The sequence below is a fragment of the Mus musculus genome, chromosome 16 (genome assembly GCF_000001635.26).
Source record: "Mus musculus strain C57BL/6J chromosome 16, GRCm38.p6 C57BL/6J".
NCBI classification, from domain to species: Eukaryota; Metazoa; Chordata; class Mammalia; order Rodentia; family Muridae; genus Mus; species Mus musculus.
The window spans coordinates 59,679,008-59,692,622 of record NC_000082.6 but is presented as its reverse complement, the minus strand read 5'-3'; the positions used below and the strand labels follow the sequence as shown (position 1 = coordinate 59,692,622).

General features: G+C 41.0%; 1 protein-coding gene across 2 annotated transcripts in view; it reads left to right on the top strand.

Annotated features, from left to right (window-relative positions):
• Epha6 (Eph receptor A6) overlaps positions 1-13,615 on the top strand; it is a 969,479-nt gene that overhangs the window by 918,289 nt on the left and 37,575 nt on the right. For both annotated transcript variants that reach the window (XM_006521787.3, NM_007938.2), the window contains one exon: positions 9,865-10,014. In XM_006521787.3, the coding sequence (XP_006521850.1) occupies positions 9,865-10,014 (150 nt within the window). The remainder of the gene's footprint in view (positions 1-9,864; positions 10,015-13,615) is intronic.

Here is a 13,615-nt window from a genome sequence, read left to right as displayed (position 1 = left end):
AAATATCTTCCTTGTAACCTGAGCACTTAGCATGAGAGCGATGTTCAAAAGTATTTGATCAAAGGAACACTAAAGAAAATGAATAGGTGAATGAATGAATGAATGAATGAACGAATGAACGAACTAATGAATGAATGGATGAATGAATGGATAGAATAGATGGATGGGTGGGTGGATGGATGGATGGATGGATGGATGGATGGATGGATGGATGGATGGATGGATGGATGGGTGGGTGGGTGGGTGGATGGATGGATGGATGGATGGATGGATGGATGGGTGGGTGGATGGATGGATGGGTGGGTGGATAAACAAATGAATGAATGAGTGGATGAATGCTACCAAAGGCCTTCAGTGTTTCCACTGGCATTGTATTTTAAAAACTGAAAATTCAGACCTGAAAAATTCCCCCTTCTTCTCTTCTTGTCATTAGCCGTGTACACAGTGATGAACATTAAAACATTAAAAAGTGAAAACTTTTCATTTCATACTATTTCCCTTATTTATCCCATCCAGTTCCCCACTTAATGCAGAAGCCTAATTGTCGTAAGCCCAGTGGCCTTGAACCTGTGGATTTGTGGGATCTTTCTGTGGCCGCTCCCAAGTGATTGAGACTGTATACATACTACTATGCATAGCTTTGATATGAAATGTAAAACTTATACAGTTTTTGAGCCACAGTCAGCTAAGTACAACTGACACTATAGCAAGTGGAACAGCGAGTGAAGGGAACACTTCAAAGGCACAGAAGGTACCTGCTTCCAAGTGTCAGTCTGGTGAGGCTGACAGCGCATCTTCAGACGGAAGCAAGAGAACAATACTATTTATGAACATTTGGGTCCTGAAGAATCATTAATTGTCTTGCATAAGAAAACAGTTTAAAAGAAAACTTGAAATAATTGAATAAACATAGAAATAAATGTTCTCAACTCCACACCTAATGATTATAAACTGCCCTCAATCTTTAAACACATTTTTAAAAATGTTCTGGCATTTTTAACAATCCTCTCAGCTAACAACTCTTCCTAAAATAGGGTCAGCTGTATTAAACATTTTTTTTTTGCATTCAGACATTTAAGTTTTGGACTCTGTGGGATGTAAGTTACTAGCCTGTCCTCACAGAGGACCACTTTTAGGTCCCCAGGAAGCTGAACTCCTGCACGCTCAGCATCCGGAGCAGCTGGACCTAAACTGACAGCTTCTACAGACATCACCATGCATCTCCTCTCTCCTCAGATCACCCTCTCTGACACTGGGTAATTTGAGGTCACAGCTTCACTCTGGACCAATGCAGCAAAACACCACAACCAGGAAAAAAAAAAAACAACAACAAACAAAAACCTTGCTTCTCTGATAAGCTAAAAGCACCAGGCTCTCTCAGGATCCTCCAGGTAAAGTGCCTGTGGGTAAAACAGAAAAGCCCAGTTTAGCTGTGGTCTTCCTGTCTGTGTTACCTCAGAAAGGATGGAAGGCTACTTTTTTGTTTAACCCACTGTAGAATTACACTGATTAACAAATTATTACATATGAGACCTTTACAAAAAGCTACAGAGCCCTCAACTTACAGAGCCCTTACCTACCATCTGTCCCGAGTCACAGAACAAATTAGTGACAAGAGAGGGCTGCAAGGCCGGCCAGATAGCCAGCCCCACAGCTGCCTTCCCTGTACACTGGGGTCTACAACCTGTTCTCCTCCCCCTCAGAAACCAATGTACTCTGTGCCTTTTTGAAATTTGTTCCAAGCAGGACTTGTACAAATAACGCTAGAATAAATACAGGCTTGCCTCAGTTTTTCCAATTTATGAGCCTAATAACATGATCTAAACACTTTGCAAAAGTAACATCCAACCATGAATAGAGATGAATGGGGCACAGGCTCTCAGAGAAACAACTCGCAAATGTGATTTATGCAAATAATTGTATCATTAACACCTCAAAGTATTACGTTTCTCAGAGTTTATATTAATTTATTTACATACTTTACATTCCTACCAGAGTTTCCCTCCCTCTTCTCCTCCCAGTTCTCCCCATCTGCCTCCCATCCCTCCTTCACTCCTCCTCCAATTCTCTTCAGAAAAAGGGGAGGCCATCCAGGAATATCAGCCAGTCCTGGCATATCAAGTCTCAGTAAGACAAATTTCTCAATTTTTAATGGTAGCAAATGACCTCAAATAACTAATCCTTCACTTTGCAATTTATGTGGAACATTTGAAGCCATTGCTTCTGTGCTGGTTTCCACAGATTTACCACATAGACCACGGGTTCTTAAAACTTCATTAAAATATACTAAGACTAGAAGGTTGTGTTGCCTAGTATTCTATAAAGAGAAAGGGGGAGAGAGAAAGAGAGGAGAGAGAAGGAAGAGAGACCAACAGACAGAGAGAGAGAGAAAGAGACAGAGACAGACAGAGAGACAGTGTGATAGTTTGTATATGCTTGGTCCAGGGAGTGGCACTATTTGGAAGTATGGCCTTGTTGGAGTAGGGATGGCCTTGTTGGAGTAGGTGTATCACTGTCGGCATGAGCTTTAAGACCCTACTTCTAGCTTCCTGGAAGAGAGTATTCTGCTGGCAGCCTTCAGATGAAGATGTAGAATTCTTAGTTCCTCCAGTACCATGCCAGCCTGGATGCTGCCATGTTCCTACCTTGATGATAATGGACTGACTGAATGCCTGAACCTGTAAGCCAGCCCCAATTAAATGTTGTCCTTTATAGGACAGGCCTTGGTTATGGTGTCTCTTCACAGCAGTAAAACCCTAAACAAGACAGACAGAGAGGAGAAGGCCACTAAGAAAAAGTGCTGTCTAGAAAAGGCTAAGAATAGTTATTTAACTCTATTGTTATCGCCTATCCCATTGAGACTTTCTCATGCAATATTTTTGCAAAGCAATAATGAGTGATAGATCTTTTTCCAAAAAAAAAATCCTCTCTATGCTGTGAGCAGTGTTGAAGTTATCTGTGCTGCAATACAATGGCAATCCTCGTAATACACCTGTGTTTAATTCTCCATATTACAGTAGCATTATGTCCTGCATTATCTTCCTTCTAGCACAGAATAGAAAAAAATCTAATTTAATACATGTCTTCCAGAATAGTGTTATTCACTGAATGATGTAGCACCTATGTTCTCATTGAAAGAGAGTACTGGGAAACAGATAGCAATGAATTATTTTCCAGAGCAATTTAGGAGGAAGTAGGTTGAAAGTATCCCAGTTCTTGGAGCTTTGGATGGTGCGATAGCACTGTTTTATTAAAGGAAACGAAAGTTTTGCATTCACTCAGCTGCTTATACATTTAGACAGTGAATGGGACGTGTGGTGTAATGCTGGGCCTATAGCACGAGAAATGAACGAGAAGCCCTTTCCACACTTAAAATTGTTTTAGCAAGTGGGAAACAAAGCTGATGGCTTGGCTCTTCACATTTGTCTGAAATCATTCTAGTCTGTCCTCATTCTTCCTGAGTAGTGCATTCTAACATAACTCTCAAAAGAAGACAAGTATTTATTTCATCGCGAGAACAGTAGACTGGGATAGCTTTAGAGGAACAGCATAGCAATACCTAAGGTTTCAAATGGTGGCATTGTAGAGAACCAGCCCCCACACGCCCCCCACCTAACCCCTACACTCACAACTGCATCCTTCCCTACCTCACATCAATGCTGGATATGGCCAAAGAGGAGGGAAAGCGTCCCAAGGAAGGCAAAGGAGTCAAAGGCATCCCTACTCCCACAATTAGGAGTCCCATAAACACACCAAGCTAACAGCCATACATATGGCTGCAGATGACCTAGTGCAGAACACTGAAGGCCCTGTGCTCGCCCCTGCAAACTCAGTGAGCCCATATGCACCCTGTTTGGTTGATCCAGTGGCCTATGTTCTCCCCGTGTTCTCCATCTCCTCTGACTCCTACAATCTTCCTACTCACTCTTCCGTAGGATTCCCTATGCTCCAAGAGATGGAGACCTGCAATTTAGAGTCTCTTTCTACATAGTGTATGGCTGTGGGTCTCTGTATCTTCTTCCACACGTTGTGAGAGGAAACCTCTCTGATGGTAATTGGACAAGGCAACAATCCATGAGAACAGCAGAATGTCATTGGAGATCTTTTTTATTTCATTTATTTATTTTTATTTTTATTTTATTTTTTGCCAGACATGTTTGGTTCTAACCTAGGTGTCTGGTTCCTCGCCATCTGGGCAATACAGGGCATGGGCTCTCTCTCATAGGTTGGGCCTCTCAATATAAAGCAAACATTGGTTGGCCACCCTCACGTGTCCTGAACCACCACAGTGCATCTTGCAGTCAGGACAGATTGTAAATGGAGAGTTTTGTGGCTGGGTTGGTGTCCAGGTTTGACTTGCTAGAACCTGGAGAGTGCTTCCCATGCCAAAGAGACTAGAACATAGAGGTGAAGGCTCCAGGCAGGCACTAATTCAACCTCTGAACATTCATTGATCTGTGTGGATGTTGTCCTTGGCAATGGTGCCCTGCTGCCAGTTCTCAGAGAGAAACCCTCTGTCCTAGCATCAACCTGGGTTATTTGGGGATTTCCACAGGGGGACCTCCTTGGCCAACAACTTGACTCAATGCAACTCATCACTGGAAGCCTTGCTTGATTACAAGCTATGACCAATTGAAAATCCATCTCTAACACTACAAGGACAGTAGGATCACCCTCATAGATTACAGGAAGTTTCCACTGCTCTTGGTTTCTTCACTGCCTCCAAAATGCTTCCCAATTCCAGCCATCTTTCCCCACACTCTCTCCCTTCATCCCATCTACCTCCACTCATATCTCATCCCTCAGCTCCTGGCCTACATATCCCAGTCTACCAGCAAAAAATTATTCTTTCCCCTTCTACAGAAGATGCATGAATTCCACTGCAGCCCTCCTCTTTACCTAACCTCTCTGAGTGTACAGACTATAGCTTAATTATCATTTACTTAATAGCTAATATCCCTTATACGTGAGTACATACCATATTTGTCAAGTGATATCCATCTTTCTGAGGCTAGCTTAATTTTGCTTAACATGAAGATCTCTACTTTTATTTGTTTTCTTGCAAATAATATAATTTTACTCTCTGTTACTGAATAAAGTTCCATGGTGTACAGATACCATGTTTATTCATCTGTTGATGGGAACCTGGGCTGATTCTCTGATTGGGCTATTGTGAATAATCCTCCAATAAGCGTGAATGTGAGAGAATCCCTGTGGTGCAATAACTGAGACTTCAAGAATATAACTACAAGCACTGTGGCTATATCATGTGGTAGCTCATTTTAGTTTGCTTGTTAATTTGTTTGTTTTTACTGATTTCCATAGGGACTAAATTTACTTTCCTACCAGACTGAATAAAAGTTCCTTTCCCTCTCTCTCATTTAGCATTTGTAGTTTTCTCTCTTGATGATAGCCATTCTGATTATGGTGAGATAAAACCTCCTTGTAATTTTGATTTGCCTTTTTCTGATAACTAAAGATGCTCAACATTTTCCCATACATTTACTGGGTATTTGACTGTTCTGTGATGCTGAATCTTTAGAGTCTCAAGACTTCAAAGACAGATTTATAAGAAAAGGAAAGCTTCCAAAGAACTTATTGTCCATTCGAAATCTTTTTTCTTTGGGTTAAAATGATCAATTCCAATGAATGAGAAATGGAGGATTTTTTTCAAATGTCTTTGCTTTCTCTGGATCATTTTTTGTTAGATTTTAGTATTAAGTCTTTGTGATTTTACTACCTATCTATTAACTGGTCTCTTGCGAGAACAGCCCTACGTTCTAAAATTTAGATGTGAAATAGATCTGAATATAGCTGCATTGTGGTGTGCTGGACATGCACACATATACACATGTGCAGACTCCTTATTCTGTTACATCCTCACCTTTACATCCGCAGCACACTACCTACTTGTTGGGTAACAAGCTTTGAATATAATTTGGAAAACAGGGTAAAAATCTTCCCTAGTGATAGTTTCAGTAGCCTCAGTGTCTCTGACTTCCTGTCCCCTCTTTGTTCCTCAGTGATTAAGCTTGCTATGTAAGAGAGGAATCAGTAGCGAAAATGTTTCTGGATCCCGGCTAGTCCCTTTGATTAGCATCCTTTCTTCTCTGGCTCACTAACCATATGGTGAAAACAACTAGCCATGATTGTGGTTTCAAATCTAAAGAATGATACTATTTGTTCATTCCTGCAACCTGAAGCAAGCATCTGGTGGTTAGAGCTTCCTGAAATAACAGAAAACATGAAAGACCAAAAAAAAAAAAAGCACTTCAGTGCTCAGGGGTGAAAACATGTAGACAAGATTAATCCACAGTGTAAGTTAGTCCATTTTATTAAAAGGATGGGAGCCAGGGGGAAGGGGTCTCTTCAGAGGACTCAGAGGACCTGAATCTCAATCCCCAGGATACACATAAAGCTATGTAAGGCAGCATACATATGTAATCCACACCTACAGTGAGATGGGAGGTAGAGACAGGATGCACCCCAGAAGCTTGGGAGCCAGGGACCTGACTGCAGCTGTACATCACCAAACAACAAAGAGAGCCTGCCTTAAACAACATGGAAGGTGGGGGCTGATGCCTGAGTTTGTTCTCTGACCTCCACACGGATGCTCCCCACATGTGCTACGGCACATGAGCACCCTCACTCTCTCACACACATGCAAGCATGCAAACACATCTACACACTATATAAACACACTGTACATGCATACAAAAGATACTTCTACTTCTTTTAATGTAAGAATTGGAAACGGTGCCCAAGGCTTAAGGCTCCCATCCCTTTTCCCTCATGTTACAACTAGAAATAAACTATATTTAGTATTCTTCATCAGAAGAAGAAAATATGCATTGCACGTCTCCTTATCTCTGTCGCATGTGAGCTCAGAAGCGTCCCAGTTTCTGCCCACTATTAGATTTATGCATTTTGTTACTTAAAATTATGTTTTCCACATTAAACGTCTGTCCCATTTTCCCCTGTATATTATTTTAAGATTATTCTGGCTTACACTTTCCATTTCCAGACAACACTAGGCAAAGAATTTGAAATAAAGATATACTGTTCATTTTTCAGTGGTGTTCATTTGAACAAGTATTGAACAAGGTTCATTTTTTTTATTGGGGTCGTGTAACAATTAGTCTGCCAGAGTTGCCATGAGAAAATACCACCAACTGGGTGTCCTAAACACCAGAAATGTATTCTTTGTAGTTCGTTCTGGCGTCCAAGACCAAGATGTCAGCAAGTGAGGCTCTTCTGGAAGCTTCTCCAGCTCACAGGCAGCTGGCTCCTTCCCAAGCATGTCCCCACATGGCCTTTTCTCTGTGCCTGCAGAGTCTTTGCTGTATCTGCATCCCCCTGTGGGGACACCAGTCGTATTGGGTTATACTTTTATGGCTTGATTTAACCTGAATTTCTCTTCTAAGTCTCTTTTAATATAGTCACACAGTGAGTTAGGGCTTCCATGGGTGAATTTAGAATGAATGCCGTTCACAACAGGTAGCAATGTGGCTTGTCAAATGTCTTTAATATCTTCCCTTTAGGGAGAAGAGAAAAAAAAATCTCAAGAAGAAAACTGATAAAATTCACCTTTCCATGTGAACGTTGTCTGATATACAAATTTATATGAATCTGCAAATCACTTGGATAAGGATATTATTTATGAGACAATAGGTAAATTGAACATGAAGTCTCGGTTAGCTGTGGCTTTGCAGTATTTCAAGGAATACACTGAGACTTAACACAGGGGCAGGAGAGTAGGTGTGATCATACCAGCTGCCTTAGAATGTTCCTGAATGTTCAGGGACAGCATGCTTACAACATCGTATTCTCAGTACATTTGACTAGGACTTGCCAAATTTAACAAATCAAAATATAGGGTGCATATTTCAACTACAGAAGAAAAAAAAAGATGGTTGATTTATTCATTTATGGCAAATGCTAACCTCATTTGATAATTGGGACACACCATTCCATAAAACTCCATCATGGGGTATATTTACCCTTAAAAAAAAATAAAGAACAAGTATTTGGTATTTGTGTAGAATTCACTTAACTGTGGGTGCTGTGTGATTGTTGTTTGTTTGTTTGTTTTTCTGGCAAACTTAAATTATGTTAAAGATCGAATCTTTGGGGATGGGGGTGTGGAGAGGTGGCTTAGACTCCACAGTCTCTTTCACACGTGGCTTGTGTGAGAAGCTTAAGGAAAAAAATAAAAATAATGACACCTTTCCCCTTTCCTGCCCTCCACCTACCCACCCAGTTACATTGCTTTCACTAACTTCATAAATGTAATTTTCTAGTCCTTATTACAAGGTTTTTAAAAGACCTATGCCCCCTAAAGCACGGAAAACCTAGGCGTTAGGCTCCTGTCCAAGCTGCTGCCATGATAGATGACTACAATATATCATGTTAAAATATTAAAATCAGTTATGTACCCAACTCTGCAGCTGAAGTATTTTCGTGTCTCTAGCAAGGCCCCATCATCTCATCGTGTGGCTACACAAGTAGACTTCAGATACTAATTCTTCATCTCTGAACATCTCACTCACCTGTAAAAGCAGAGGACTGGATTTAAGTTGTTTTCCCAAGGGTCCTAACAATCCCCTCCAGACATCTCTGAAGTGAGGGTTTCGCTAATTCTCTCATTTGCCTTATGAAGCCTAAATTGTTCCAACTTCAGATGAATCTTTTTTTCGCTTGAAGTTCATCGTGTTTCAATTGTTAAATAATTAAGGATTATAGTACTGGAGATTTTCACCTTTAATAGATGTTTCCCAACCCATAAATTCATCAATGATGAAAGAAAATACAGACTTTATTCTCTGCTCCTCCCCCACACTTCCCTTAACACAGATTTTGTGCACATTGCGAGCTCAGATGCTGTGCGCATGAAAATGCTGATGATGTTGAAACAGTCCCACAGTGGCGGGTTCTGACTGATGAAAATAATTTTGTTGGAACTGAAGCCTATCTCCCCGGTTTGAGTTAGATGGACCCGCTTCTTGTTCTCTACCGCCATCTAGTGGCACAAGGGTCGCCACATCTGTGCAACATGGCAATTCGGAGATTACTACAAATTGAATGGATGAATTGTTTTATTCTTGTCATCACAGTAAAATGGGATTTACAGAGTGTTTCAACAGATAAAATGTAATAAATGTTAATAAAAGTTAAGTATAACACAATGACAGATGTTAGCATCTAAGCAGTATAAATTTGTGCAATTTAATCTTTTTATGATGTTCAGACATAAACTTGAACACTGAAGGAAAAGATGCAATGTACCTTAACGGGTGAAAAATAGAACTTTTTATACACCTCTGATTTTGTATCATGGCAAAGATTTAAAAATTAGTAATAATAAATGTAATCAAGGCTGAGGAAAAGCAAGAAAATTCCATCCTCTTAAATGTGGAGTTGGTACCGGCTATTCAGCCTGTTTAACCATTTGTCTTCAACTAGAATAGAGCTTTAGCCTCATTATTATTTATAAACGTAATACAGTGCTTAATGAGTGTTGAATAACATTTAGTTTTTAATGTCCCATAATCTGGAACTTTCTCCAAATGGCATAATAGTGTGTTTAATTGTGTGAATCTAAAGTAAAAATAAATTTCTCTAATGAATGAAATAAAATCCTTCTAAAATGAGACTTTTCCCCCATGAAAGCTTTTTTTTTCCTGAATAACAATTATCAGGGGGAAATTTCTGCCATTTAACATTATCCAAGCTCTCTATTCTAATTTAAAGCGTCAACAGTATTATCAAGCACTTAGGAAAGGCAAACAAGAGACCTCTGAACAGAGTGCCTGTGTCTTAATATACTTGGGAACCATCTGAGAAATATCCTATTTGTTTTTTCAGGGAGGGAAAATCCCTATACGGTGGACAGCCCCAGAAGCTATTGCTTACAGAAAGTTCTCCTCAGCCAGTGACGCGTGGAGCTACGGGATTGTCATGTGGGAGGTGATGTCCTATGGAGAGAGACCGTACTGGGAAATGTCCAACCAGGATGTAAGTACCTGGACACTTCTGCCATTTTGTGAGATGGGGAACATCCCTCTCTTTCAATTCTCTCTCAGGTTAACCCTTGTCTTGCTGACAGTTTCATAGGAGACTAGAGGGAGAAGGGACCTGAGAATATGCAGAAGATTCTAGCCCTAGTTGACTGGGTGAGCTGGGCTTTGTTCCATGCTGGGCACACATCTTACCTGAAACACTCTCAGCACTGCTTACCTATAGTTAAACAAAAGAAAGAGTAATATTGACTTTTTATTTCAACCGTGGGGCAATTCCGTGTACCACTGCAAAGTCCAAACCAGCCTAAGCTAGATTTAGACTTTCAAGGGAGAGTGAATGCTTTAAGGCACTATCAGTAAATGTCATCTCACAAGGTCCCTTTGAGATACGTAATCTTTCGTGTCATCTTTTTTTTTCCCTTTGGTTGTTTTATCTGTAGCAATTACATTTGTGGTTGATAACATTACAGAACAGAATAGTTCATACACGTAGCCTCTATGATCTGCCTGCAGTCATAGAGACAGTAATCAGAATAACAGACATTCCAACAATGGAAGAGGGCGATGTCAGAGCAGACAAATGTGGGCCTCGTCTAAGAATCCAGGGCTGTTAATTGTCTTGCCTTCTCCAGTGCACCTTGTGGTTTCTAAAGCTATAGCGATTGGAAGTAAACACTGATATGATTTTGAATGTCCATAGATGCAAAGATAGCTAGTTACTGGACTGTAAATCATCCCTAAACATACACGAAGCATAACCAGTGTAGCATCACATTTCTTTACTCCAACTAAAAACTTACAGCCCCCCCCCTTACAAACCTCCACACCTCACATTTTTCTAGTACAGATTCCAGTTTCTGCACCTTTTGTAGTTGTGCAACAGCTACAGAGTCTTTCAGTTTCACAGATTTGTTTTGTTGTTGTTGTTGTTGTTGTTGTTGTTGTTGTTGTTTCAGACAGGTCTCACTATGTACTCTGGTTGACCTGGAACTCACTACATAGACCAGGCTGGTCTCAAACTCCAAGAGATCCACCTGACTCTGCCTCCTGAGTGCTGGGATTCTAAAGGCATAAGTGTGGTTAGATTTCTGGCCACAATTGATGCTTCTACTAACATAGAGAATTGCTTTTGCAACTGAGTCCTGCTTCACTGTCTAGAAATCTACTGACTGATCATGGAGAATGCCAACACCGGATACCTATAAAACAGCAGGGAAAAGACCACATGAGCAGTCATTGCGCTTGAAAGCACAATGTCAAACACAAAGCCGGGATAGCAGGGTCCCCCAGAACATCTGGAACATCTGGAACACACAGTGTGCATTGCCAGCAACCTCTGTACCATACCCATCACTGGGGCATTTTAGAGCCGTGTCATGACGAGAATTCTGTATTCTCTAGGAGAGTTTTATGTAATGAGCCTCTCACCCTGTGACTGAACCTTTTTGTTGTTTGGGGGGTGGTTGTTGTTTGTTTGTTTGTCTGTAGTGGATGTCAATTCATAAAAGCCTTTTCCAGCACTTCCTGAGTTAAACTTCCAACTAGAAACTTGTTCCATTACTACCAGAGCCTCCACTTTGGATTATGCTTTTGTTTTATTTTTTGTTGCTTATTTGTACTTCTTAAGAACCAGGTAGCTACGTCCTGTAAGCCCCAAATTCCGTCACTATAATACCCACTTTAACCCTGACGCATTGCTCTCATATGTATTCTGTCGAGGGTAAACTAATCCATCCCAGCAATCCCAGAATCGATTTCTCTTCAGCACTGCTTCTTGTCTAGAGTCTCGCGATAATGGGTTCTTCGCGCTTTTAGATTGCAGCCGTGGTAAACTTTTATAACAAGCCATGGCCATGGCCGAGGAAAGCAAGGAATGACTGTGACTTGTATGTTGGTTTGTTTGAGTTCACACAGCTTCCTGTTTGGGACTGGTGATCTCCTGCCCCTGTAGAGTCCCTGTCTGAACAGTTAGGAGAAAGACTAGAAATGAAATAAATAAGCAAAAGTATAATATGTGGCCTGACACTAATGGGAATAAGACAAATGAGGAAGATAAGACCCTCCGGGCTTGGATTTGATTTATTTTATGAGACTCTCTCATGAAAGTCATTCACTTAAAGCAATAAGAGTCCTAATTAGTCCTTCTTATTAGACACCCAGAGGGAGCCATTCTAATAGAAGGCTGACCAAGAGGAAGAGCCATTTCTTGAGTTTCCTGATCCCTAGAATTTCTTTCCTCCTGGGACCCATTGCAGGCACAGATTTGGCAAGCATAGCCATGCTGATGTGGACTCTGATTCGGTCACGTAAGCTGCTTAGACTTTGAGAGTGCCTCAGTTTCATGAGTTAATTAAAAAATAAAGACATGAGTTAAGGTCTTCCCAATGTGCCTTCTCATCATAAGATGCTGTAATTTTATAATCTGTGAGGAGATGCTGATAGCAAAGAAAAGACTCATGGTCTCCCTTCTCCAGTATAGCCTTCTCCCGATCTCTGCTGAGCTGCCAAAAGTAGACAGGATTTTCATAAAGCAGAGCAGGTACAAGTGAGGATGCCAGACCACAAGACAGATTGCTTAGGGAGGCAGCTTCTATGGGGAATGGCCCAATTGTGCCATTTCAACTCAGACGGCCATGTAAATTGTCCTTAATTGTTGCCTAGAATGGTCCAGAGCCTGCTTTCAGCCTCTTCCTGCCTGGATTGTGCCCAACAATTCGCCCAGCAGTTCTGGCCATAGATCTTGATGATCAGCATCCAATATGACCATTTAGAGAGTGATTTTGTCTATTAAGCCTCATTTGGCCACATGGGCTCCATCTGGAGCAGGAGAGGATACTACAGCCAGGAATCACCTGACACCAAGCCCGTTCTCATTTGTTCTCAACACCAGGCTGAACTTTTTCTCCACACAGAGCCAAAGGAGGGTCTCAGTGGCCGTGGTTTCCCTGTCTTCTGTGTGTGACCAAAGGATATTCAAGGAAGAGTCTGAGGGGGGAGGGTAGATTTGGGGGCTGAATTGGGGGAGTCAAATCTTAAGGCCTTTGGATCTACACATTACTAGATGGAAGCAGAATGAGCTAAAATCTTTTATGTTTCATGAATACCTTCCTCTGCTACCAGAAAGGAAGCTGGAATTCTGTTTATCTCAACATATTGGAAGTCAGCATATCTGCAATGGGTCCAGTAACCCAGATTCACGTTTAGAAGCAGAAATAGCTTGATAAAAAATTCTCTGACTGCTCTGTCCAAATACTGGCGATTCCCTGTTTGTCCTTGATTCCTTATCCATGCAATCAAGGTGTAGTTTTACACTTGACCATTTCCAACCAAGATGCTTTCTAAGAAAAGTAATGAGACAGCGAGTAAAAGTCGAACCATGTTCTGTTTCCGTGTCTTATAGACTTTACTGCACTTTCGTGAGTTAACAAAGCTGTGGGCACAGATCAAATGGAACATTACAATGTTTTATGACTTTTAATGAGTTCAGAAAATTTCAGACAGTTTTTAGGAAATGGTTTCTCCCTTCGCCGACTGTGGTGTGTTTTATTACAATGAACAATTCTGAGTCGGCAGAATCTGTGTTAGTGAATAATATA